Source organism: Dasypus novemcinctus, chromosome 31 (genome assembly GCF_030445035.2).
Source record: "Dasypus novemcinctus isolate mDasNov1 chromosome 31, mDasNov1.1.hap2, whole genome shotgun sequence".
NCBI classification, from domain to species: domain Eukaryota; kingdom Metazoa; phylum Chordata; class Mammalia; order Cingulata; family Dasypodidae; genus Dasypus; species Dasypus novemcinctus.
The window spans coordinates 41815769-41843618 of NC_080703.1; the positions used below are offsets into that span (position 1 = coordinate 41815769).

Below are 27850 nucleotides of genomic sequence, written 5' to 3' on the forward strand. Positions count from 1 at the left end.
AGAAATGCCCTTGGATTACAGTTAGCCCAGTGCTTGCTTGGCCATCCACTGGGCACCATGACCTGGCCAAGCTGACACAGTAGCGTAACCGTCACACCCAGTCTGTGTCATAGTTGATTAAATTTCTTCCGTATGACTAGGGCCGCTGCGTACTCCGGTTTGGGAGTCCACCCGGCTGACCCTAGAGAAGGGGCAGCCCTGGGGTGCTGGAGAGGAAGGCAGCGAGCCCCACGTCCAGCCTGCGGGCGCCTCCGTCGGGAACCCTAGAGGGAGCACAGGGGGGCACTGGCCGGCCGGGGCACTTTCACCTTCCATCACCCTGTTCTCGCGCCGTTCACCCACCCCGTGGCCGCTGTGGCGCTTTGCAGACCCCTCCACCCCTGCTCAGCCGCCGGGCGTTAGCCCTCGGGTGTCCTCGCGGCGTGCCCTCGGCACGGGGGCCCATCACGCACGCGTGCCCAGCCCATGATTTGCAGGTGGGTCGCTCCAACCCGCGCCCTCCTGGCTGCAGACCCCGCGTCCCGCTGCCCACAGAAACCCTGTGCGGTCGAGACGGCCGTCCCCGGCCGGGGGTCATCTCCGTGCACGCCGCCCGTGCAGGCGGCAGACGAGGGGCCCCTCGGCCGCCTGGCGCCCCCTCGGCGCCCAGCCTTTTCGTTGCCCTTGTTTTCTCGTGGAAATGAAAAAAGAAGATCTGAAAGCGGGGTCTCCTGAGAAGGCACGTCACAGCCTCTCGGATGGGGGCCGACGCTGGGCTGGCTTTCTAGGATTCGCGACCCTCGCCCGTGTGGGGTGGGAGCACCTGGCACGTCTCGGGCGCCATTGGCGACAGGCCGGCGCCACCCGGATGTTGCGCCATGAGAGTGATGGCTGGTGGAGTCGCCTGAGCGAGCGGAGACACGGAGCCAGGCCACCTGAGCAGGTGCTGCTGGGCTGCGGGAGGGGGGCACCCTCCCGGGCTTGGCCGAGGCCCCTGCCCGTGCCCGGGCGAGGCCAGGCCTCGGCTGGCGGCCCAGGACGGGCATTTGGGGCTCACCCTGATGGAGCTGCAGGGAGAGCAGGCCTGGGGGGGATGCCAGCACGAGCCCTTCTTCCCGGCGCCCAGGAGAGGGATGCGGGAGACCTGAGCTCGCCCTGGGCCCAGGTGTCCTCCTGGCACCCTGCCCTTTAGAGCTGGGCGGCGAGGAGGCGGGCGCTGCCCTGCCCGCTGTGCCCCTCCGGCCGGCGCCCACTGGGCTTGCTCGAGCGCCGCGGGCTGAAGGCCCCGACTCGTCCCTCTGCCCCTCGACCCTCTCCCGAGTGTGGCTCGGTGCCCCCCGGGACCCCCGCCGTCCTGCTGGTGCCCTCCACCCTCTCGGATGCCGCGGCCCCGGGACCCCCTCCCGACCGCTCGCTTCCATGAGGATACACCCCAAGCCCTTCCTCCTCAGGCCACATTCCAGAAACAGTTGAGGCGGACAGTGGGGTCTGGAGCAAGTGACAGTGACAGGGACCCCACCTTTGTCTCTTTTTTGCTAAGTGCGTGTGTTCTACAGCCGTTTTTGCTCATTCAGAAATTAATAGGAATAAGATAGCGTTCTATTTTTTTAAGATTTATTTTTTATTTCTCTCCCCCACCCCAGTTGTCTGCTCTCTGTGTCCATTTGCTGTGTGTTCTTCTGCGTCTGCTTGCTTTGTCAGGTGGCACTGGGAATCTGTGTCTCTCTTTGTTGTGTCATCTTTCTGCATCAGCTCTCTGTGTGTGCAATACCACTCCTGGGCAGGCTGCGCTTTTTTCACACGGGGAGGCTCTCCTTACGGGGCGCACTCCTTGCGCATGGGGCTCCCCTACGTGGGGACACCCCTGCGTGGCAGGGCACTCCTTGCGCGCATCAGCACTGCACATGGGCCAGCTCCACACGGGTCAAGGAGGCCCTGGGTTTGAACCCTGGACCTCCCATGTGGTAGGCAGACGCTCTATCCATTGAGCCACATCCACTTCCCATGATAGCATTTTAAAGAGAGTTGCAGGAAAAAAAAATGAAGGCTGGTGGCTGAAGCTGAAAACTTAAAGCCACCTAGGAAAATCGAAAGGTTTGTAGAGGCGAGTGGTTTTAGGCCTCATGGTCAGCTGATGGACTTGCAGACCTGGCATGCGTAGTGACAGTTCAGGTGGTCAGGATTATCAGAGGTGATTAATAATGATGACGCCATACTGAGCCTCGTATCGAGCGGCTGCAGGGGCCAGGCCCTGCGCCCGAGCTTCAGAAGCACCCCGGCGTGTCATCCTCCTGCCGCCCCGTGAGACAGGCATTGCCTTGGCACTGTCGGACAAAGCTGAGGTCGGCTACAGCCTGCCAGGTCAGCAGCGCGGAGGGGAGGCCCCGGCGATCCGGCTCCCACGCTGGACTCTGCTGGCGACGGCGCCCCACGTGCCCTGGCCAGGTTTGAACGATCCCAGTGTTCTCTCCTACGGCCCCAGATTCCTCTATTTGCCTCGTAGGATCTGCATCACTTACAATTAAAATACACTTCACTGCCGTTTGAAAAAGCAAGATAATGCTCGCCTCTCGCTAATAGGTGGGAATTCAGGATATCACGGAGAGCCCAGCACACAGCTACCAGGCGAGGGGCCCAGCGCCCGGAGAAAGCTGTGTTGACATGAAACACCGAGGCGGGACGTGCAGGCCGAGGTGCGCAGGGCGGGTTTGCGTTCCTGGAGCGTAGCATGGAGCATCCAGGAAATCCAGGCAGAGCACCCAGGGGGCTCGAGCGGACCGACCCAGGGCCCGGCGTCCGTGGATGTCCCTGATTCGGATCACCACGGCCGGCCGCTCCTCGCCGTGCGTGGCTGGGGCGGTGGTCCAAGGCCGAGGTCCCCCACGCGGGGCGAGGGGCGGCCCCGGGCAGAGCGGTGCAGAGCCCGCTTGTTCCAGAGCACCGAGCACTTTAGAAGCTGCTGCGATTGTGCTCCTGGAGGCTCCTGAAGAGCAGGTGTTTAGAGACCTCAGAGGCCAGACTCCAGGTGCGCAGGGCGGTGGGAGGCTTGGCTCTTCCCCTCCAGCTGGGAGAGTGGCAGCTGGTAAAAGGCGGAGACTTAATGTGCTCGAAGGCAGGTTAGGCATTTGACCCCGCCCTGTAAATATTTTGGCAGCTTTTCCCCATTCCTGGGTGTTACAGATGTATTCTGGGGAAACAAGTAACTGTACTCACAGCTGCAGCTAAAGGAAACTTCATAAGGAATTAGATCGGTGTCTTAGTAAAAGTGGAGAAAGAGCGTGTCTTTTGGATTATAATAAAATGCATCTAGGGAAGCGGACTTGGCCCAGTGGATAGGGCGCCCTCCTACCACATGGGAGGTCCAGGGTTCAAACCCCAGGCCTCCTTGACCCGTGTGGAGCTGGCCCATGCACAGCGCTGATGCACGCAAGAAATGCCGTGCCACGCAGGGGTGTCCCCCGCATAGGGGAGCCCCACGCACAAGGAGTGCGCCCCATAAGGAGAGCCGCCCAGCGTGAAACAAAGTGCAGCCTGCCCCGGAATAGTGCCACACACACGGAAAGCTGACTCAACAAGATGACGCAACAAAAAGAGACACAGATTCCCGTGCCACTGACAACGACAGAAGCGGACAAAGAAGACGCAGCAAATAGACACGGAGAACAGATAACCGGGGTGGGAGGAGAAGGGGAGAGAAATAAATAAATAAATAAATAAATAAATCTTTTTTTAAAAAAAGCATCTGTTTAAACAAAAGCTTTTAGGACCTCGCTGTCCAGTAGAAATAAGATGTGAGCCACTTACATAATTTAACATTCTCTAGATGCCACATTAAAAGATAAAAATAGGTTAATTTTAATATAGTTTTCATGTAACCCAGTATATTCAAAATACTATCCTTTCAATGTGTAAACAGTATAAAATTATTATTGACGTAATTTCTTTTTTTCATAACTAAATATTGGAAACTGGGGTGCCTTTGACAAGTACACCCCGTATCGATTTGGACTGGCCGCATTTCAAGCGCTCAGTAGCTACGTGTGCCTTGTGGTTACCAAACTGGACCGCACACTTCCAGAAGGACTTACATTTTCAGTTATTAAAAATTCCCCAGCATTAATTATTGACAAATGTCAAGCTATAGAAAAGTTGAAAGACTAGTACGCTGAAGTCCTGTATACCCTTTGCTTCAGTTCACTAATTATTAATGTCTTAGCAGATTTGCTTTGTTGCCTTCTCTTTTTTTTTTTTCTGAATCATTTAAAAGTTGCCGATGAAACAACCCTTAACCCCCAAAACTCATCTCCTTAAGATACAGACATTCTTCTGTATACCATAATACGTTATACCCGAGGAGTTAACCATCGATTTAATGCCATACTCAGTATCTCAGTGTGAGACAGCCGTCCACCCTCACTCCACCCCTTTTTTTTCATTTTATGATGTTGCCATTTAAGAGTCCTGGCTGCTTGTCTGGTAGAATGTTCCACATTTTGTGTCTTTGTTTCCTCTTGTCGAAATTCAGGTTAAACATTCCTGGAAAGAATCCTACTTAGATAAGGCTGCGTCTATCCTTTGACTTTATTTCAAGCCCCTTTTTTGGTTAGCATTTCCTTTCAATTAATTGCATGTTTTTGTTTCTTTTAAGGTTTATTTATTTTATTTATTTATTCCCCCTTCTCGTTGTTTTGTGCTCGCTGTCTGCTCTCTGTGTCCATTTGCTGTGCACTCTGTGTCTGCTTGTCTTCTCTTTTTTTTTTTTTTAAAGATTTATTTTTATTTATTTAATTCCCCTCCCCTCCCCCGGTTGTCTGTTTTCTGTGTCTTTTTGCTGCGTCTTGTTTCTTTGTCCGCTTCTGTTGTCGTCAGCGGCACGGGAAGTGTGTGCGGTGCCATTCCTGGGCAGGCTGCACTTTCTTTCGCACTGGGTGGCTCTCCTTATGGGGCGCACTCCTTGTGCGTGGGGCTCCCCTACGCGGGGGACACCCCTGAGTGGCACGGCACTCCTTGCGCACATCAGCACTGCGCATGGGCCAGCTCCACATGGGTCAAGGAGGCCCGGGGTTTGAACCGCGGACCTCCCATGTGGTAGACGGACGCCCTATCCACTGGGCCAAAGTCCGTTTCCCTGCTTGTCTTCTCTTTAGGAGGCACTGAAACTGAACCTGGGACCTCATTCGCTTGAGCTACCTTAGCTCCCTGCTCTGCCGGGTCTCTCATTGTCTTTCCTCTTTGTGTCTCCTTGTTGCGTCATCTTTTTGCATCAGCTTGCCTGCTCCTGCCCATCACGCCAGCCTGTTGCACCAGCTTGCTGTCCTGCTCGTCTTCTGCAGGAGGCACTGGGAACCAAACCCAGCACCTCCCCTGTGGTAGGCGGGAGCTCAGTCTCCTGAACCACGTCTGCTTCCCTGCATGGGGTTTTGAGTTACCTACTGTTAGTGATGTTTTTCAGCTTTATTATGCCTCACATTCCATGTTTTCCTTGACACCTCCTTTTCCTCTCACCCTGGCCTCTCTCCCATGGTCCCCATTTTGAGCACCCAGTTCTCTGTCCCCCCCATTAACCGATGGTGCTTTCAGCACATGGGGCCCTTGTCTCCTTTCACGCTACCTGGAGAGCAAATGTGTCCAGTGGCTTTGGCCACTGTATGTGGGTAATTCCCAGACCCATCGAGCCTCTGGCTTTGGGGCATCTGGGCTTTCCTCCCCTTCGGGAATCTCCAAGGCGGCATGAGCAGAGAAAGCGTCTTTGTTCTCCAAGTCGCCTGCTCTGGTCCCGTCTCGGCAGATGTTGGCATCATCCATTCAGACACCCAGATCTGAAAACGGAGATTTGATTACGCTGGGTCTCTCCTCTTCCCGGGCCTCGCAGGTGGTGGACGGGGGCTGCGGGGGCTGCAGGCTTTTGCTTTAAATAGAGGAAATAAGGACGTCTCTGCGCACAGAGGAGGAGATGCAGGTGCGCTCAGACGCACGTGGGGCTCGAGGCAAGCCCCGAGGCTGCAGGTCCTGGCGGACGCCCGGCTGCTGTGCCCGCTCATGGCTGGCCGTCCTGGCCTCAAGGGCTCTGCCCTCGTCTCTTTCAACTATTTGGGGATTCTGGCCAGGGGTGAGTTAACTGGAAACAAACTTGGCATATTCCTTTGACTTAATGAGAGCCTGGGAGTATCAGTTAGCCATGGGTGTGTAACAAACAAACCAATACATCCTGAAACTTAGCGACATAGAGCTACAACCTTTTTTTTTTTTGAGGTACCCGGAACCTTGATATGGAAAGCCGGCGCTGAAACCACTGAGCCACGGTGGCTCCCCCACAACTGTTTATTTTTGCTAGCGAGTCTGTGGCGCGGTTCTGCCGGGCTGGGCTTGCGGCTGCCTCTGTGGTCAGCTGGTGGGTGGCCGAGACCCGCCGGTCTAGGATGGCCTCTGCCGGGGTGAGCTGACCCCACGTCTTCTAACACGCCACCCTCTAACACGCCACACCTGGCTCGATCTGTTTTGTTCTCGCAGTTGCAGGGATCCAAAGAAGAAATCAGAAACAGACAAGTGGTTTCCAGACCTCTGCTTGCATCGGGATGCCTCAGTGGCCAAAAGCGTGCCGCGTGGCTAGGCCCGGTCATTGTGCGAGTGCTCCCAGAGGGCATGGATGGAGGCAGTGTGAAAACCGGACCACCGTGCGGTCCCTCTGCCACCCTAGGGGTGTACCGTCCTCCTAGGGGCATTGAGGCTTCAGCCGCCACGGATGTGGGCGTCCCCTGTGGTCGGTCCAGCTTGTATCCCACTGCCCTGGATCACGCAGCCAGACGTCTTGCATTCCCTCATGGTGCCTCTCTTCCTTGTTCGCACCTCCTGTCCCCTCTGTTTGGACACCCCTGCCTTCTTTGCTAGATGGCATCTGCTCATCCTCCAGTGTTCAGCTCAGGTCACTGCCCCTGGGAGGCCCTCCCAGACTGCCCCTTCCCTGGCACCCAGGCCTACTCCTGTCCCTGGGCCCCCGCACAACTTACATTGCTTTGAGGTTGCCGCTCTACTTGTCTGCCTCCCAGTGTGGCCGTTGAGCTTCTTGAGGTCACAGGCTTGGCCTTTGGTCGCTCACCCTTGGTGCTCAGAGCTCGGCAAGGAAGGAAGAACTATCAGGAAGGAGAGGAGGTGTAAAGGAGGAAAAAAGAAGGAAACAAGGGGGCAAGTAAAAAGGAAGAAAGGGCAAGAAAATGCCACAGAAAACCTGAAGAGTATTTATAAGTGTGCAGGTGCCAGTTCAGATCCTCATTGACAATCTCCAAGACCAGACTTCCTGGTGGCCTGTTTCAGTAAATTGTCACTAGCCCGTCAGGAAGGAACTTTCTCCTGCCTGCTTGAAATCCACTGTTCTCTGTGCGAGCAGTCATTCACAGATGACGTTTTTCCCTGTGTAAGTACAAATGATTTTTACCTTCTCCAGTTTATTGTTTGGAAGAACGTCCCCTTGGCCATTGGCTCCCACCTCACTGTTGTTTATTTTATTCTCCAACGTTTCTCCTTTCCTGCGGAAATAAATGAGAAGGCAGCTGGGGGTGGACATACAGGTGTGCCCAGGTCCCAGCCTACTCAGGACATTGGATTTTTACTGGGGAGCCAAGTGCTTGTAAAACCAGCCACCTGAAGCCTCGTAGACACCGTCCCTTGCAGGGAGAGCGGACAACAATTTTGCATGCAAACAGATCCGCTCAACGCGTGTGTACAGTTTTCTGTTTCTGTGCATCGATGGGGGAATTTGCACGTTAACACAGTAATCGCTCACGCAAAGCTGAAAATGCAGGTGCAGAAGCCTTTTTTTAGCTCATGGAGACTGCCGGGCCCCGTTCTCATTTGACTGGGTCTTGTTGACTCGTCTGCGGTGTTGTATGCAGAAGGATGCTATTTTTATTTAAACGTATTTACGACGTGTGGGTTATTTTTGTAAGTCTTATGACTGGTTTATGTGGCGGTGCCACTTACTACACCGTGCATCTCCACGACAGCAAGGAGAAGACGACCCGCCGAGGTGGATTTGCTGGCATCTGGGGGGGCCTGCCTCTGAACTGAATGGGTAGAAATTGTGCTGAGCCCCAGGAGAGTGGAATTTATTCTATCCTGGGCCTTTTGAAACTAATCTTGCACATGGTGAATTTTTATGTTTTCCAATCATTTCCATAGTGTATTATTTTATACTCTTAAGAATATTTTTAAAAATTCCCCTGAAGACTTTATTGCTCTACCAGTGTGAAACTGTGCTGTTGAGTTGAGACGTGGCTGACACCAACTCAGGATAAAAGGAAATAGTAATAGTATCTCATCCTCTGTAGACCCCAAACTTAGGCATGCTTGTTCCTCAGTGGCACTGTGCTTCCTGGGAAATTTACTTCTTCCACTTTATGCTGCTCAGGGCTAAGATTCCAAGACTCTTCTGGTGTACAACCAGGGTCTGTCGTTATTTGGCTATCTCTGCAGGGTGAAATTTTTGCCTTCTTCCTTGGCTTGCGTTTGGTTTTTCCAGGGGCGGATCTGCACGTCTGTGAATTAGTCTGCCTCTCGGCCTCTTCTCTTGCCCTCTTGCATCTGCTGCTCGGCGAGAGGTGGCAGGAGAGCCGGCGCTGCTGGCTGAGAGCAGGTGACGGGTTTAGCCCTGGTGCCCTTCTCTCCGGGACTGAGGACGGGCCTGCGTGTCACTCCCTTGGGGACCTCAGAGGTCACCCAGCTGCAGGCGTCTGTTTGCATCTGCGTTTTCTCTGATGGAAAAAAGCGCCGGTGTCATTAGGCACTCGACGTGGGCCGTCGGAAGGGAACGTCTGTGTTTAGTGATGGCTAATGAGCCCGCGCCAGTCGTTCGGGGCCGGCCGCTGTGTCGATGAATCACCCGGCGTGGGTTCTGGCCCGGTGGAACTTATTCAGAGGAGGAAGCGGGAAAAAGAAGAGGTGAATAATTAGGATAATTAAAAGTCATGATAGATGCTGCGAAGCAAATGAGTGGTAAGTAATGGTATAGAACAGGGCTGTCCCTGGAAACTGGCCGGAAACCCTGCTGTCACTTACAATCTTCTAGCGGCCACATTTAAAAGGCAAGAAGAAGTCGGGGCTGTCGATGTTAATAATACATTGTACTGAATGCAGAGCTACACCACACATCATTTCAGTGTGTTATCAATATAAAAAAATACTCAGAAATTTTACGTTCCCTTTTCCTGCTGAGTCTTTGACATCGGGTGCGCATTTTACACTCTCGGTCTGTCTCAGTTCACACGAGGCACGCTTTGCTCAGCCCGGCTCCACGTGGCTAGTGGCTGTTGTGCCCGTGCAGGAGGAGAGCTGTGTGTCTGTGTGAGAGGAAGAGTGTTGGGGTGGGGGCTCGTAATTGGGGTGTGGGTAAAGAGGGGCTCCCTTCTCTCCTCCCCCCGCTTCCACCTTTTCTTTCTGTCCCTGATGTTTCTAGGCCATGGACGTGAGAGGCTGGCCCTGGCCCTGGCTTTGGCTGTTGAGAATCTCAGCAGCGCTGGCCCGCTGTAGTTGTATGCTTGTCCTGTTGTTTCTCTCTAGTGTTATTCATTTTTCTTATTTTGGAATTAAATAATGCAGTAAAGTAATTTTTATTTTTTTAATTTATTGACGTGTCATACATAAGCATCCATAAACAATAAGTATATGGCAGTAGTTGTGAGCTTCTAAAACACACACATATATCATGCGAGGCTCTCGTACTGCATCCTACCACCAGTACCTTGCATTGTTGTGAAACTTTTTTTTCTCTATTTATTTTTATAATGTTACATTAAAAAAATATGAGGTCCCCATATACCCCCCAACCCCCTCACCCCACTCCTCTGCCCTTAACAACCACCTCCTCCATCATCATGAGACATTCATTGCACTTGGTGAATACATCTCTGAGCACCGCTGCACCTCATGGTCAATGGTCCACATCACAGCCCACACTCTCCCCCATCCACCCAGTGGGCCATGGGAGGACATACAGTGTCCAGCAATTGTCCCTGCAGTACCACCCAGGACAACTCCAAGTCCTGAAAATGCCTCCACATCTCTTCTCTTCCTCCCATTCCCCACACCCAGCAGCCACCATGGCCACTTTCTCCACACCAATGCCACATTTTCTTTGATTACTAATCACAGTAGTTCATGAATAGAATATCGGTAAGTCCACTCTAATCCATACTCTATTCCTCCATCCTGTGGACCTTGGATTGGTTGTGTCCACTCCACATCTATATCAAGAGGGGGCTTAGATTCCACATGGATGCTGGATGCAATTCTCCTGCTTTCAGTTGTAGGCACTCTTGGCTCCCTGGTGTGGTGGTTGACCTTCTTCCCCTCCATGTTAGCTGGCCAGGGTAAGTCCAATAAACCAGAGTGTAGGAGTTGAAGTCTGTTGAGGCTCAGGGCCTGGCTATCACATGGTCAGTCCAGAGATTCAGGTCTCCTGGGTATACATTAAACCCCAGAGCCAACTACAGTTCCAGTAAAAGTAACAGGAGAGGCTTGTGGACAAAGGTCACATCTGAGTCCAGCTCCATCACACAGAAACACAAACTGCAAAGTAGGGCCAACTGACATGGCCCTGAACTCCATCTGCCATGACCATAGAACCTGTGGGTCTCTGTAGCCCTCAGAAGAACCAACACCCGGGATTGTATCTACTTTATCTGTCTCTGGGACTCAAAAGCGCATTGTCAAACTATCACTACTAACCGAAGTCCTTTCCCCCAACCCACCCCATTATTTTTATCTTTCTAACATTTATATATGAACATCCATAAACTGTAAGTGTATAGTAAGAGTCGTGTACTTATGAAGCACACAGGCGCAACATCACGCAGGGGTCCCACACGTCAACCCTCACCGACATCTTGCAGTATCACGTGACATTTCTTACAAATTATGAAAGCGCCTTGGCAGCACCTTGCAGTGAAGTCACTTAAAGCTCGGTCGACGGCCTCTCCTGGCCCCCACGCCATTCCCGGCCCCTGATTGATGCCAGCCACCCAGTGGTGCCCGTCCTTCCCTCTGTGCCCGTTGCCAGGGTTCTTGTAAATATAAAATCGGGCCCGTACAGTGTGCGCCTGGGTGCCGCGTGGAGCTGCCCCCGCTGCTCGCCGACCTCCAGGCCGCGTCAGGGCTGCAGCGCGCCTCCATGGGGCGACGCCGGCTCCACCGCCTGGGTCAGCCGCGGGGGGCTCCGCTCGGCCCGGGAGGCTCGTCGTGTGGACGCGGGAGCCTGGTGGCCTCCGACCGGCAGGCCGGTCCTGTCCCTTGCCTGGACAGCTGGCGGCGTGGCTGCCTCCTGACCGGGCCGACGAGCGGGTGAGGCGCGAAGCTGAGGGGACTCAGGTGGCAGGGCCCGCGGGCCTGGTACTGGCCTCCTGTTGGCCCCCGTTGCACGGCCGCCGGCCTTCAGCACGCCTCTCCTTGAGGCACCAGAGGGTCCCCAGGGCTCCTCCGAAGAGGTGTTGTTTTCCTGACGTGCCTTTTCCACGGCTTAGCCACGTCGTGCTGTTCTGTTTTTTTTTAAGATTTATTTTATTTATTTCCCCCCCGCCAGTTGTCTGCTCTCTGTGTCCATTTGCTGTGTGTTCTTCTGTGACTGCTTCTATTCTTGTCGGTGGCACCTGGAATCTGTGTTTCTTTTTGTTGCATCATCTTGCTGTGTCAGCTCTCCGTGTGTGCGGCACCACTCCTGGGCAGGCTGCACTTTCTTTCACACTGGGTGGCTCTCCTTATGGGGCGCACTCCTTGCGCGTGGGGCTCCCCTATGCGGGGGACACCCCTGTATGGCAGGGCACTCCTTGTGCGCATCAGCACTGCGTGTGGGCCAGCTCCACACGGGTCAGGAGGCCCGGGGTTTGAACCCTGGACCTCATATATGGTAGGCGGATGCCCTATCAGTTGAGCCAAATCTGCTTCCCTCGTGCGTTATATTTTCAGTCCTGGTTACTTTTATGGGAGGTCTTGAGACTTGGTCATCGACATCCCGACAGGGCCCCATTTCCATTCCGCACAGCTTCGTTTCCACATTGTTTGTGAAGATTCATTATGAACTTGTTCATTGCACTCTCCGTGTCACGTCCGCGCTCAGGCTGTCACTCTCATAATTAGGAAACAGGCATAAAGTGTTGATTAGCGGCTTTCCTTTAGGCGCGTGCTCAGCCCCTCCTGGATTTGGTGTGGATGAGCTTGCTGAGAATTCTGAAGATGTGATCCTCTGCATCTCCCTTTTTCTCTGAAAAGTATTTTAAGTGTATGAAATATTTTATTAATAATCCGGGATTCAGCGGGCGGCTTTTAATATTTGAGTACCTGCTGCTAGACCCAGGCACATGGGGCCCAGCGGTTCTCAAGAAGACTTCTTGATGAGCCTTAGCCTGTGTCTTCTCTGAAAATCAGATGTCCTGGCGAGGTGAGTGATAATGCCATCTCCTGGCCAGGTGAGCGATAATGCCATCTCCTGGCGAGGTGGGTGGTATGCCACCTTCTGGGCTGGGTACAGTCCTGGGAATGATTCTCGTGCTCTCATCACACTCAGACACTGAATTTTTTATAGGACAGTGTTGTGTGTGTGTGTGTTGAGCTTAGTGACTGTGGTGGCCCTTTGAAATGACACGCAAGCCATTGACAACTTGTCTCGCCGTTGTCCTGGCAGCCCAGGGCTGAACGGCCGTCTGTGGCCTCGCGGTCTGCGTCCTGGACCCCCCACCAGAAGAGGCGCCTGCTGCTTGGCCGGGCACTTCCCTGTGGACCTGCAGGACCGGAGGGCTCTAGAAGCTCGAGGAAAAGTGCGTGTCTTAGGGGGCTTCCCCGCGCGGTTGTCCGGGGTTGAGTGGCCGGCATTAAGAGCCGTGATTTCTGGAAGCGGTCGGTGGTTGAGGGGACAGGCGGAGGGCATGTGGAGTTCCCTTCTGAGGGAAGGAAAATGGCTTTTTGTTTTGTTTATTAGAGAAATTGTGGGTTTACCCAAAAATCGTGCGTGAAATACAGGGTTCCCAGATACCACCCTCTCCTAACCCCTTGCCTTGATGTGGTGTGTTTTGTTTTTTTCCTTTTTAATCTATAGTTTATTGAAGTATATCATTCCTCTATGAGCATGCATCCAATAAGTGTATAGTAAAAGTTCTGAACTCACAAAATAAACATGCACCACATCACACAGGGGCCCTGTACTTCATCTCTCCACCAACGCCTTGCTTTGTTGGGAAACATTTGTTACAAACTGTGCAAGAGCCTTGTCAAAACACTACTTCTAGCTATCGTCCATATCTTAGATTTGGTGAATTTTTCCCCAACTCACGCTACTTTTTAAAACACATCAATTTAATTGATATGTATTAGTAAAGCTTATCCAAAATATACAATCCATGGTTTTTGGTATAATCACATCGTCGTGCACTCATCACCTCAATCATAATAAAAAACAGACAAAAATACACGGAGGTGTGGTATGTTTGTTACAACTGATGGCAGCACACTTTTCTCATTGTGCCGTTTAGGTTGTGTATATGTTACTAGAATAACAATTTTAGAAGTCCACGGGTTGCACAACACAGTGAACCTAAGGCTGAACCATGGCCTCTCGTCAGTAGACGGCGACGTTTTGGAACCGATAACAGCTGTGGTTGCCAAACGAGGCACTCATCACTCCTGAATTGCCTGCTTTAATATTATGTTTGCAAATTTTACCTCAGTTAAGAATAGAAAATAATAGCATTTCAGTGGTGTGATCTTCTTAGCCTAGATAAGTTTTTACTTTTTTTAAGTTTCAGAAACATGGATTCTTTTACTGAGGCGACAGATCTGACTTCGGAAAAGCCCGAAGTGAAGATTTTAACTTGTCCTTCCGACTTGGACGTGACACACGCGGAAGACGTAGAGTCTGTGTGTTATTTAACAACTGAATTCCTGTTCCTGACCTCGCATTGAAGAATGGTTGATTTCAGTGTTTTGCCATATTGGAGTCTACTGCAGAGCTCAGGCAGACTGGCGTTCTAGAAATATGGACTTTAGGGAACTTAGGAAGGCAACAAATCTTCCCCAAGGAGGGACAGGCACTTGGCTCCATTCTCTTTCCCTCACTCTCGCAGTGCCTGGTATTGACAAATCTGTTAGTGGATGTAATGAAAAAAGCAAAGTTGGATTTTGAATAATGAGGTTAAAGTCACAAACGATGGCTGGGCAAACTGATGGAAGCGGTGCAGTGCAGCCTGCCCTTGCCCGCGTGGCAGAGCCGAGCAGAATCGTGTTTGCTGGGAGCAGTGGCTGCTGCTTGTGTTGGGAGCTGGTCCTTTCCCAATCATAAAGTTTAAAATAGCAAAGACAAAGCGCTGGCTCTTCTGCAGATGTCTGAAGGCTCCATGTCCAGGGAATAAACACGCCTGCAGAACGTTTTTGCTAAACAAAACATAGCCATAGCAAAAGAAAACATATTATCCCAGGAGTGTTAAGAAATGTGCGGTTTTGTGGGATGTTTGTTCCCTTGTTTTCATTCCTTTCTGTGTTTTTCTTTTGACTCTCGAAATGGGTTATTTATTTACATGGAGTTCTTTTTTCTGAAAGAAAAATAGAGTACTTATTTCGAAAGATCTGTGGACTCAGACATGCCACCCAAAATGCCTTTTCAGCCGTCGTTTCTGTATTTTGGTTTCTACAAAAGCCATTCACTGGTAATAGAGTCTGGAAACAATGAGATTTCCAAGGTGTTCGAAGGACAGATCTGTCCGTGTGGGTCTGAGCTCTTGGTTCATCTCTGCCTCCATCTAGAAAAGGGAGGAATCAGGAAATGGGGACGCGTGACCCCTCCCGCAGGTGCGACCTCGAGCGGCTTGTAGAAGCTGCCGTGATGTGGGGCCTCGTAGGTCCCTGCCGACGCCTCCAGCTAAGGTCAGCCGGGCACCCGTCCGGAGCGCAGCCCCCAGGGCGAGGCTGGCGCACCAGGAGGTGGGCAGTGAAACCAGCATTCCTGGCTGCCTTTCAAGAGCCAGGGCCTCTCTCTGAGAACCACCATTTCTGACGTCTTCAAAATGAGGATTCTAAGTTCAGGTCCCACGGGGACCTGGGGGCCCAAGCTGCTGCCCCCCAGAGTGGGGTGGCGCTTCAGGGTACCCCGTTCTCCCCGGCCTGTGCCTCTTGATTATTTACCTCCCTGGCCCCTGGGGTCTCAGTCCTGGCTTTGGGCCCTCTGCCAAGTCTGGGGTGTCCCTGAAAGCCCCTGCCTGCTGGCGGTGGGGTGGGGGAAGGCAGCCAAAGACCTGGGCTTGGCGCTGGAGGGGACAGAGCCCCCTGGGGTGGACGGCGGAGAAGCCACGGCACCCCAAAGCTGGGAAGCAGAGGGACTGCCAGTGGCTCCGTACCCCCTCAGCGCCCTTCCTCTCCAGGGGATGAAGAATTCGAACTCGGGGCGAGGGGCCTCTGTTCCATTCTGCGGGGCTTCTGGAAGAGTCCAGAAAGCCAGGATGATCCCAAAACCACGTGCACCCATTTCCCGGCCGCGGCCCCCCGGCGGGGACGGCAGCCCCTCCGGCAGCCGTCGCACGTGACCACCACCGTGGCTGCGCCCCCTCGCTGCCCTGCGACGGCCTGGCAGGCTCCCCGGGGGGCTGCTGCCCGCAGGCCGGGCCTGCACCCCCCAGGCCGGCACTCGGGGCGCCCAGGCCTGCACGCCGGCCCCAGATGGCCGCCCGCTCCCTCCCGCGCCCGGCCAGCTGTCTCTCCGTCCGTCCGCCCACAGGTCTGCTGCTTCCCGGCTGACCCTGGCCGGAGGGAATTCTCAGGGCCTGCTGACCACACGCGCGCATTGCACAACGCCGGGCTCCGTGGCCTCAGCCTCCAGCCTGCGCCTGCGAGGCGGTCTCTGCTGGCCTCGACAAGGGCCCGATTGTACAAACGAGGGACCCAAGAGATGGGGCCGAAGCGGTGGGGTTTGCCCAGAACTGTGGGATTTGGAAATGAAATCAGGCAAATATTACAAAACAAACGTGGGAGAAGGTACTGAGTGGGTGGGGCGGGAAGGAGCTGGAGAGGTTGCAGTTGGCTTGTCCATCCAGATAAATCATTCTTCTGTTTGTTTTTCTGGTAATAACAGTGGGGATTAGTCACTTTACAAGGACTAATTTTTAAGTCAACGTTTCACAAAGAAGTGTAAATCCCATTAATTGGAGCCCGCGTTGTTGTTTTTTAATTGCAGTTAGATGATTGTTTTATTGGTCTTTTTTTTTTAAAGCCATGAAGTTAAACTTGCTTTGACAGCGTGCATGCCAAAAATTAAAGCCATGAGATTGCCTTGTTTTGACAGGAGATGCATCTTGAGATTCTTAAGATGAAAATTTAAAAAGCATCATGTTTTATTTAGGGAACGCTGAGCTCCAGTGTGGTTGACTGACGGACATTTTTGGTGCGCTGATTTGGGACCTGTGTTTTCTGGTTGGGGTTAAGAGGTGTGGGTGGGAAGGGGGAGAGCTTGGCCCCCAGCCCTGTGTCGTCATCACCCCCACTCCAGCCACCTGGCCCCCTGCCCGCCTCCCACCCACCGCTGTGGCCGCCACTGGGTGGGATCGCAGTGAGAGTTTCGTTTACGCCCACGTCATCCCTTTGATTCTCACGACCCCTGTACCGGAGGATAGGCTGATGGTAACTCCATTTTATGCAAGGAAACGGAGGGCCACAGGCCCAGGGTTAATAGCTCGTGAGGAATGCTGGCTGCGGCTGCAATCCCAAGTCTTCAACCCATTTTGTTTTTTTATTATAGCCTGATGCATGGGAGGAGACAAATATCTCTTGTGCTTCTGTAAATTATCAAGACCTTGTGTATTTGTCAGCCAGAGGGGTACTAATGCAAAGTTCCAGAAATCTGTTGGTTTTTAAAGATTTTTTTTTTTATTTCTCTCCCCTTCCCCCTGCCCCGTTGTCTGCTCTCTGTGTCCATTCCCTGTGTGTTCTTCTGTGTCCGCTTGTATTCTTGTTGCGGCACTGGAAATCTGTGTTTCTCCTTGTTGCGTCATCTTGCTGTGTCAGCTCTCTGTGTGTGTGGCGCCATTCCTGGGCAGGCTGCGCTTTCTTTCGCGCTGGGCGGCTCTCCTTGAGGGGTGCACTCCTTGCACATGGGGCTCCCCTACGCGGGGGACACCCCTGCGTGGCAGGGCACTCCATGCGTGCATCAGCACTGCGCGTGGGCCAGCTCCACACAGGCCAAGGAGGCCCAGGGTTTGAACCCTGGGTTTGAACTCAGTTTATACACTGAGTGAGTTCTGGAAGTCGGCTCCGGCCCCAGGTGGCCACCCACCCTTCGAGCCCCAGTTCCCTGCCGCCGCTGGAGTGGCGGGTGGTGGAAAGCAGCCCCTCGAGCAGGGCTGCTCAGCCTCAGCATCTCCTAGAAGCCTTCGCCAGCTAGACCGCTGTGCCCCGCCCTCTAATTCTGTCTGGGGTGGGGCCTGGGACTCTGCATTTCTGAGGAGTTGCCAGGTGATGCTGCGGCTCCCGGCCTGGGGACTGCACTTTGGGAACCACTGTGCGGGGGCCGGGGCGGGGGGCTGAGGACCTGCTCGGGAGACCCTTCAAGGGGCTCGCCAGGTGTCTGTGCCGGGGAGCGGCGAGGGGCGAGGGGCTCCTGGCCGGCCGTGGCCCACGGCCTGGACCCTTCAGGGCTAGGCTGGCACCTCTGCTGCTGCCCCAGCCAGGCTCGTTTTGCCAGTTGTTAAGGGAATCACGACTATGGCCTTTTTTTCCCGTAAGTTCTTGCACGATGTATGGGAATGAGAGCGACAGATTTTGTCCTTCAATTTGTTTTTAAAATAACACATTATCTTAGAAAAACATGCAAAATGTAAATAGCAATTCTTTTTACTTATAAAGAAGAAAATAAAACGTCCCATAAACCCTCCGCGTAAAGGACCCTGTCGATGTTAACAGCTCGGACGTGCACGGTAAAGGAAAAACCACCTTTCACCCTCCCCGTTCCAGCCGCAATCCAATGCTGATGTTTTTGCGATTACTTGCGGAAAAAAAAAATTTTTATTCTTATCTATCATCCCTCAATTTTTTTTCGCACCAGAGCTCTCAGATGCTGAATGCCCCTGGGGGACTTGCTTTTTAACTTAGCGATGCATCTTGGACCTACGTCCTTGTCGGATCCCGTCAGGGGATCCAGGGTTGAGCTAGTCCTCAAGGTGGGGTTCTGGCTTTTACACCCATCCCACTCGTGAGTATCTCTGTCCATCTATCTCAAAAACGGTTGATGAGTCCTGTACGTGGCAGTGGGCTTGCTGGGAAAGAGCGTGTCGTTTCAGGTGTGAAGGCAAACACCTCCAGACGGGCCCCTCCTGCCACCTTGATGAGCTGCCTCCCTGCCCAGCACCCGTGCCGCCAGTGGACCTCGTGAAAGTGAAGCAAGCCGATTGTGTTACTCCAATAGCAATAAAAATGAATCACTGTTCATAAACTTGATACCTGCAGTGTCTACGTGAGGGAAGCTTTAAGATGCCTCTGAGGGACCCAGAAGAAGACTTGAATCAATGGAGCTGGCCATGCTCTTGGATGGCAAAGTGACGGCAGAGCCATTCTCCTTCAGGGAGCTGTAATTCGAGCAGGACCCAACGAGAATGTCGTGTGATTTGCTGGAGGGGGAGAGGGACACGAAAAGCTGATTTTAAAGACCGTTTGGAAAAAGCAAACAAGAATGGATGGGCATGGAGCCTAGAGTGATTACAACTGAAAGTGGGAGGATTGCATCCAGCATCCAGGTGGAATCTGAGCCTCCTCTTGACATAGAGGTGCAATGGACACAACCAATCCAATGTCCACATAGAAAAGGTGGCATTGGATTGAGAAAAGTGGACATGATGGCTGATGGGTATGGGGAAAGGCAGGAAGAGATGAGAGGTGGAGGCGTCTTTGGGACATGGAGCTGCCCTGGATGGTGCTTCAGGGGCAATCACCGGACATTGTAAATCCTCACAGGGCCCACTGGATGGAATGGGGGAGAGTGTGGGCCATGGTGTGAACCGTTGACCATTGGGTGCGGGGGTGCCCAGAGATGTACTTGCCAAATGCAATGGCTGTGTCATGATGATGGGAGGGAGTGTTGCTGGGGGGGGGAGAGGTGGGGTGGGGGTGGTGGGGTTCAATGGGACCTCATATATATATATATTTTTAATGTAATATTATTACAAAGTCAATAAAAAAAAATAATTAAAAAAAAAAAAAAAGAATGGATGGGAAGATTCAAAAAAGGAACAGGAAGATAGGAAGATTTAGGAAGTAGCCTGACCAGAGATTAAAACTTAGTACGAAGCTTAAAGTATTAATAGTTACAATAGAGCTGTGCTGTGCACAAATGGGTAGATTAGCACGTCACGGATTTAGACTTTTAAATACATTCAGGAATACATAGCATAGGAGAAGTCTGGCATGGCACCTCAAATCAAGGAGTTAGAAATGGATAAATCTGGGGTCGGGGAGAATGTTGAAAATTCACATTATCTGCTTTAGACCAGATAAACTCCAAACAGGTCAACGATTTATAGGGAAAAATGAAATTCATTAAAAGTCACAGGCAAATTGTTTTATAATCCCACGTCTTTGAAATAGGACACAAAACTCAGAAGCCATAGAAGAAAAGATTGATAAATTCAACTTCCTAAAAAATTCTTCATGGCCTCAACAGCCTTATGCAAGGTCAAAAGACACAAAAAATTGGGGAGAGATATTTACTGGCAACTGGTCTCACAAATAAGGGCTACATTTCCTCACATGTAAAAAGTTCCCACAAACCTGTGGGAAAAGAAAAGGCCAATAACCCCATAGAAAAGTAGGCAAAAGTCATTAGTAGGAATTTCACAGAAAAGAAATATAGATAGTATTTAAACATAAATGCTTAATAAGAGAAATATGAATAACCTCACAGAGATGTTTCTTTTTCACCTATGAGATTGTCCAAGATCAAAAAGTTTGGTAACATTCTTTTGGCTAGGGCATGGGCAAAGAAACCCTTTTGTATGAAGCTCATGGAGGTACGGCAGCACTGCTATGGAAAAATCTGGCAGTATCTGAAAAAATGACAAGGCATGTATCCTTCAACCCCACAATTCCACATCTGGGAATTTTAAGATACACTGTAGATGCCCACATAAGTGGAGGCATGTAGGAACAATATTTTTCATTACAACACTACTTATTAAAGTTGGAATAATCTATCTAGTACGTCACACAAAATCCTGGGCATCTGTGAGAAGAGATGAGGATCTTGTGTATTTGGTATGGAATGTTGGCTAAGAAAAGCAGACTGCTAATTGAGAGGGAGCCAGATGCATCATAATATTATGCCACCATTTGTGTAAGAGTTGGTAGGGATGGTATAGTATATAGACCTACTTGTGTACACTTTCAGAGATTGTCAACATGTATGCAAAATGCGATAGGATTGCTTGATTTTGGGGAAACCTGGTAGGCAGAGGGATAGGATTGGGATGGAGAGTTTTCACTGTACTTACTTTTGTACCTTTTGACTTTAGAAACATTGTCTGCCCCCAAAAATAAGTAAATTTAAAATTCAAATTTTAAAATAATTTGGCAGGTGAAAAACACTTGCTGCTGCTTTCGATTTGCATCGTTCTAATGCTGAGTTAATTCGAGTGTCTTTTCGAATATGGATTAGCCTTTCACGTTTCTTAGGCAATTACCGGTTCATAGTCTTTGCCCATTTTTCTCTTTGTGCCGGGGGTGGAGGTGGGATGGTTCCTTTGCAGATTAAAGAAATTATTTCCTTGTCTTAAGTGTCTCCGAAATTGACAGTCTCTTGACTTGGTTTCTGGTGTTGTTTGCTACCTGGTAGTTTTACATTTATGTCTAGCCCCTCCTCCTCCTCTTCTCTCCTCCCCCTCCCCTCCTTCCCCTCCCTTCCCCTTCCCTTCCCTTCTCAGGGGCATGGAAACAACGTTTCCACTGTGGTCTCTGGGAAGACTGGCTGCAGACTGGAGACATCTGCTGTAGCTTCCCAGGCTGCCTAAGGCAGACACCGCCCAGTGGGTTGGCATCGACACTGGGAATTTATTAGTTTACGGTTGGAGGCTGAGAAAATGTCCAAATCAAGGCATCAGGGTGATGCTTTCTCCAGGGACACAAGCCGCCGGCAAATCTCGGCTGCTCTGTGCATGACAAGGCACGTGGCAGCGTCTGCTGGGCTCTGCCTTCGCGTCTGAATTTCACTACTTTCTGCTTCTTCCTTCCGTGGTGTGCGCTCTCTCTCTCTTCAGATCCCTGAACGAGGTGGGCCACCTGCACTGAAGTAGCCTGATCAGAAGACCCATGTACGATGGGTTCACACCCACAGCAAGGGACTAGATTTAAGATCATGTTTTTTGGGTACTTTCACCTTCAACCCACCACACTCCACCCTCTGGTCTCCAAAAAGGCATGTTCCTTCCATGACAATATCCCCAACGTCTTAGGTCATGTTAGTTAACAGTACTAAGTACAAAGGCTCATCAGCATTGGTTATGGGCATGGTGTGTCCTGGGGCACTGTCCCCCTCCGTCTGTGGACCTGTGCAAGCTAGAGAACAAGGCATCTGCTTCCCATAGAGGGGCAGTCCTAGGAGAAACCTTCCTACTCCCATAGGGGATACTTGGAAGGACAGGGTCAAGGGTCCCAGGAGGCTCTGAAACCCTGTTGGCATGCTCCGTGAGAGCTCAGGTCTGAGCCTCATCCGTGGAGCGTTTGTCCTCCGGGCTGAGGAAGAGCAGTCCCACCTCTTCGAGTGCTTGCACAGCGGCCATGCTCTCCCCACACGGGCTCCTGGCTCCGTCCTCGTCAGCATCAGGGTGGCAGCCAGGCTCTCTGCCGTCCCACAGGCACCTGAAAACGCTGGGGTGGCAGCACTCTTCCTTCTCTAAGCACTGAGGTGGGTCCACTCTCTTGGCCTGGGAAGATGTCTTTGGTCCAAAACTGGGCTTCCACGGTTCTGCCCTTGAAGTGGTTTTTCCTTCAACCTGTCCGTTTTCGTCTAGGCTGGCAGTGGTTCTGTTCAAATGGAACTTGCAAACAGCTTGTTGGTTTTGTATGTAGCACCTAAGGGCCCAGTCCATCAGACAGTAGGACTGTCTGCAGATCTTTCTGGATGGCTACACGTCCAACTCTTGCACGGAAGTGGCTGACTGGTCCAAGTTCAGCTAAACCCTCACATGGAGCTCTGTTCTATGGGGACTCCCTCTCCAGAGCTCAGAATTTTTCAATCCATCAGTTCGGTTTCTTTGTGTCCAGGAGCTCAGTTCTCAGCTTGTCCCTTTCCTCTCACCTTTTACTATATGCTGCAAGGAGGAGTCGGGCTGCACTTTCCATGTAGCTTGGAAATCTGTGCTAAATATCCAAGCTCATCCTTGCAAATTCTGCCTTCCACCTGACATCAGAACTCAACTGTGCCAAGTTCTCAGCCACTTTAAAACAAGGGATGCTTTTTTTCAGTTTCCAAGGACATAATCACCATTTCCTTCTAAGGTCTCATTAGTAGAAGTATCTTCGGCATCCATATTTCTATCAAACGGCCTCTTCAAAGCAATCCAGGCCTTTTCTAGCAGGCTCCTCACAATTCTTCCAGCCTCTATCCATTACTCCAAAGCCATTTCTACATTTTTTGGTATTTGCGGTAGTGACTCCCCACTCCCGGTACCAAAATCTGATTTCGTTTCTTAGGTTGCTGAAAGGAGATACCATGAAACAGGTTGGCTTAAACAATGGGAAGTTATTAGTGTGCAGTTTGAGGCTGAGAAATGTCCGAATCAGGGCACGTTAAGGTGGTGCTTTCTTCCTGAAGACCGGGTGCTGGGATCCCAGACTCCTCTGTCGCATGGCGAGGCACGTGGCAGCGTCTGCTGATCTCCCTGCTCTTCTGGGTCTCGTTGCTTTCACCTTCTTGCTTCTTTGGCTTTCTCTCTCTATTCCTTCCATTTATAAAGGACTCCAGTAATAGGATTAAGACGAGTTAGGTCATGCCTTAAATGAGTTAATCTCTTCAAAAGGTCATACTTACGCTGGGTTGACCCACACAGGAATGGATTAGATTTGAGATCATGTTTTTCTCGGGTACGGACAGCTTCAAACCAACCCAACGACCAGTCATCAGTGTCCTTGGATTAGCTGCAAAGTGACCAGCCTGTTAATCAGAGGACAAGAGTTAAGATAGGAACAAGCTCATCTTGACCACGACATGGCCTGGGGGCTCCCCCCAGGGCAAGGGGAGCAGGAGCAGGGTGGGCTGCGGCGGGGGTCTGGGTGGGCTCTGACGGGCGCCCCTCTCTCCCCTCCAGCGGAGCTGCCGAGGTCCTCCGCGGTGCGCCTGGCCTCGCTGCGGGACCTGCCCTCCCAGCTCCTGGAGCTCTACCAGCAGGGCTTCTTCCTGGCCGCCCTGCACCCCTTCGTACAGCTGACCCCGGAGCGGGAGAGGACGCCCCTCGAGCACATCTTCAGGGCCATCCTGATCAAGAAAGTGGAGAGGTAAGCTTCCGAGGGCGGAGGGCAGCACGGGAAGGTGGCTGTTGAGCTTCGCGTGCTCTTCCCAGGGCCTCAGGCACAAAAGTGGCCCGAGGGGAGCTCCTGTGTCCTGTGGGGCAGTGCCGTGCCTGCCTGTGGAAGTGGAGCTCCAGGCCACATCCTCTCTCGCATTTGATTTACTGGAGTAAACTCAGCTGTGAGAACGTCTTCCCTGAAGAGCTGTGCGTCCAGCTAATGAAAGTGTCGGGCTGTTAATCTGAAAAGCATGGCCTGAAAACTCATTCATCCTTTTTTTTTTAAAGATTTATTTTTTATTTATTTCTCTCCCCTTCCCCCCTGCCCCCCACGTTGTCTGCTCTCTCTGTCCTTTCACTGTGTGTTCTTCTGCGTCTGCTTGCATTCTTTGGTGGCACTGGGAAACTGCGTCTCTCTTTGTTGCGTCATCTTGCTGCATCAGCTCTCCATGTGTGTGGCGCCACTCCTGGGCGGGCTGCGCTTTTTTCACACAGGACAGCTCTCCTTATGGGGCGCACTCCTTGCGTGGGGGCTCCGCTATGCGGGGATGCCCCTGCATGGCACGGCACTCTTTGTGCACATCAGCACTGCGCGTGGGCTAGCTCACCATATGGGTCAGGAGGCCCGGGATTTGAACCCTGGACCCTCCATATGGTAGGCGGACGCTCTATCACTTGAGCTATGTCCGCTTCCCTCATTCGTCTTTTAAGGCTATATACAAACCTACTGTCTTCCCCAAACTCTAAAGTACTTTAAATTTTATTCCCTTGGGAGAATAAAAACCCATCTGAATCAAGTGCTCTAACTGGTTGGTCTTGATTTAGATTTTCAAGGCTTTGGGGATGTTTTTTCAGTTTGGCTTGCTCAAGTGAATACTGCTCTTCTATTTGTTAATGGGCCTAATTGGGAAAAGGAAGGCAGGGCTTGATCTCTCAAAAGGACCAACATTAATTTATTTAAATGACCTAAAAAAAAGAATTACAAGTTGGCATAATTAGTTTTAAAAGAGATTAACGTGTCTAGATAGAACTTTTTAGGGATGATGTTTCCATAACTTGTTTAGCTGTCTTTTACTGTTATTTTTTGAAATTGAAATAAAATTATTTTTAAAAACAACTTTTATTTTGAAATATGTTCAGACTTACAAGACAGTTGAAAAATAATACAAACGCTGTACAGACTACTCCAACATCTCTACCTGCTGCCCCCACAGGGTACCCAGATCACCAGTTTTAACTTTTTGCAACATTTGCTGTATCATTCTCCCCACCACCACCACTATCTATCCATCCCTCCCTCCATCCATCCCTCCATTTTCTGCACACTTGAGTGTAGGCTGTAGGCATCATTCTCCTTGAACAAGTAAGACTGCCGTGTACACTTCCACAGAAAAAGAGATTCATTTACATAACCACTCTAAGTTCAGTTAGTCAGTTCAAGAAATTTAACATAGCTTATAGTCTGGGTTCCAGGTTTTTCATGTGTCCCAGGAATGTCCCTTTGAGCCCGTTCTCCCCTGCAGCATAGTGTATTGTATTTGTCACTGCCTCTTCAGTGGCTCTTCGTTTTTTTAAACTGTGGGAACCTATATATAATATAGATTTCTCCCACATCAGCCACTCCCAAGCATACCATTCAATGGGATTGATCATATTCTCAGTAGTACAGTATCACCACCTTCTATTACCAACACTTTCCCATCTACCCAAACAGAAATTGTACACCTGTTATGCTTTAACTCCCCATTCTCCCTGCCTCCTACTCCTGGCAACCTATCACTCTAATTTCTGTCTCTGTGAACTTGCATAGTGTCTAGTATTTTCTTTGTCATTGCCCTGAGGCTTAAACTGAACATCCTGAATCTATAACGTCCTTGTTTCCTTTGATCCCAACTTAACTTCAATAGTACACAAAAACTAGGTTCCTATAACGCTCCATCCCTCCACCATTATGCAGTTCTTGTCACAGTTTACGTGTTTATACATTATGATTCCAAAACCACCGATCTATCATTCCATCTTATGCATATGCCTTTTAGATCCTGTAGGAAGTGAAAAGCAGAATTTACAAACTGACGATACAATACCACTGGCATTTGTATTCACCCATGTCCCCTCACTGAGGATCTTTATTTCTTTAGGCAGCTTTGATATCATGTCTATTTTCTTTTCCATTCAGCCTGTAGAACTCCTTTAGCATCTACTGTAGGGCAGATCTAGTGGTGACGAGCTCCCTCAGCTTTTGTTTATCTGGGATGTCGTCATCTCTCTTTCATTTTTGAGAGCCAGTTTTGCTGGGTATAGAATTCTCGATTGGCAGTGTTTCCCTTTCAGCTCTTTAATATGTCATCCCACTGCCTTCTCGCCTCCATAGTTGCCCAGGAACCATTGGCGTTTAACCTTGTGGAGGCTCCCGTGCACATACATGTCGCTTCTCTCTTGTGGCTTTCAGAATTCTCTCTTTAACTTCGGAATTCAGCAGTTTGAGTAAATATGCTATAGTGTAGGTTTATTTAATTTTTATCCTGTTTGAAGTTCATTAACATCTTGGGTATGTATATTTGTGTTTTTTGTTAAACTTGGGAAGTTTTCATCTGTTATTTCCTTGAATAGTGTTGCTGCTCCTTTCTCTCTCTCTTTTTCATTCTGGGACTCCTGCATTATGTGTACTGGTCTGCTTGACGTGTCCCTTGGTTCCTCAGCTCTGTTCACTTTTCTTCATTGTTTCTTCTTTCCACTCCTCAGACTGGATGACTTCCATCCTCGTACCTTCAAGTTCACTGACTCTTCCTCCTGCCAGCTCTAGACTGCTGTCAAGCCCCTCTAGGGAATTTTTAATGTCTGTTTGTAAGGTCTTGAGCTCTGTTCAGTTCCTTTTCATCTCTCTATTGGTAATCTGTGCATGTTCATCTGTCGTTTTCCTGATTTCCTTTAGGTGTTTGTCCATGTTTTCCTTTCTTTCTTTGACCATGTTTAGGACCATTTTCTAAAAGTCTTTTTCTGTGTCTCAGGTCTGGTCTTCCTTGTGAATGGCTTCTAATGCTTTAGTCTTCTCCTTTGTCTGGGCCCTTGCTTCCTGTTTCTTTGTAGTTTGTAACCTTTTGTTGAAACCTGGATATGTTTATATTTAATGTGTTTTTTTGTTTTTTTTTAAGATTTATTTTTTATTTTTCTCCCCTTCCCCCACTCTCCACCTCCCCAGTTGTCTGCTCTCTGTGTCCATTTGCTGTGTGTTCTTCTGTGACTGCTTCTATCCTTATCAGCAGCACCGGGAATCTGTGTTTCTCTTTGTTGTGTCATCTTGTTGTGTCAGCTCTCCATGTGTGTGGCACCATTCTTAGGCAGACTGCACTTTTTCGTGCTGGACAGCTCTCCTTATAGGGCACACTCCTTGCACATGGGGCTCCCATGTGCAGGGGACACCCCTGTGTGGCACGGCACTCCTTGCACGCATCAGCACTGCGCGTGGGCCAGCTCCATATGGGTCAAAGAGGTCCGGGGTTTGAACCATGGACCTCCCATGTGATAGGTGGACGCCCTAACCACTGGGCCAAGTCCGCTTCCCTTTAATGTGTTTTTGATGGAATTTACACTCTGTGGCGTCTGTTTCTTAAACTTGTATCCACCTAGTGCTGTGACTGATTTTTCCTTGACTACCTGGAGCTAATAAAAAAGAGAAGGAAAAAAGAAAACATCTTTCCCAGTCTTTGCACGTTGGCCTGAGCAAGTGCTCCCCTCGAGGGCCTTATCCCTGCAATGGGGTGTCTGAGAATAGCTCCAGGCTGTCCTTTCTGCAGGCGTCTCGTCTTGGGCATGTGCATATGGCCCTAGGAAGCCCCCACGGTCAAGGCTACAAATGCCCCCTCTTCCCTGGGAAACGGCTCCCGCACAGTCCTGGCACTGTGCTGTGTATCCTGCACCTGGACAGTATGACCTGACTGCTCTCCCACAGCATCCTATAAAAGAACTCTGGGAAATGCCCTCGACATGCGGGCAAGTCCTGGGACGGTGAGAGCCTCAGGCCACCAACAGCCAGCCTGAGCCAGGCTTGCGTGCTCCCGGCAGAGACTTGGGGGCCACTCTGACCCTCAGGAACCAGGACCAGGATCTGCCCTGGGAGCCGGCCCTGCACCGGCTGAAGGCAAGGGAGAGAGCCTGCAGGGCGGCGTGCCAGCCTGCCACTTTTAAGTCGCCTTTTTCTTGGTCAGGTTCTTGCCCTGTTCCTACAGTTCTTTTCCTGTTTTGTGGCGCTCCCTCAGTTCTTGCCGGTTGCTCAAAGCCCGGAAGCCTCACTCACCATCTGTCTCATGGCAGGTCCTCTAAATGCCTTTTTTTAGAAACAGTGAGCATGGGAGAGAAAG

General features: G+C 51.0%; 1 protein-coding gene across 1 annotated transcript in view; it reads left to right on the forward strand.

Moving 5' to 3' along the window:
* Nucleotides 1-27850, forward strand: part of RFTN1 (raftlin, lipid raft linker 1) — a 194960-nt gene that overhangs the window by 68355 nt on the left and 98755 nt on the right. The window contains 1 exon segment of the mRNA XM_058290796.2: nucleotides 23292-23478. Within this exon segment, the coding sequence (XP_058146779.2) occupies nucleotides 23292-23478 (187 nt within the window).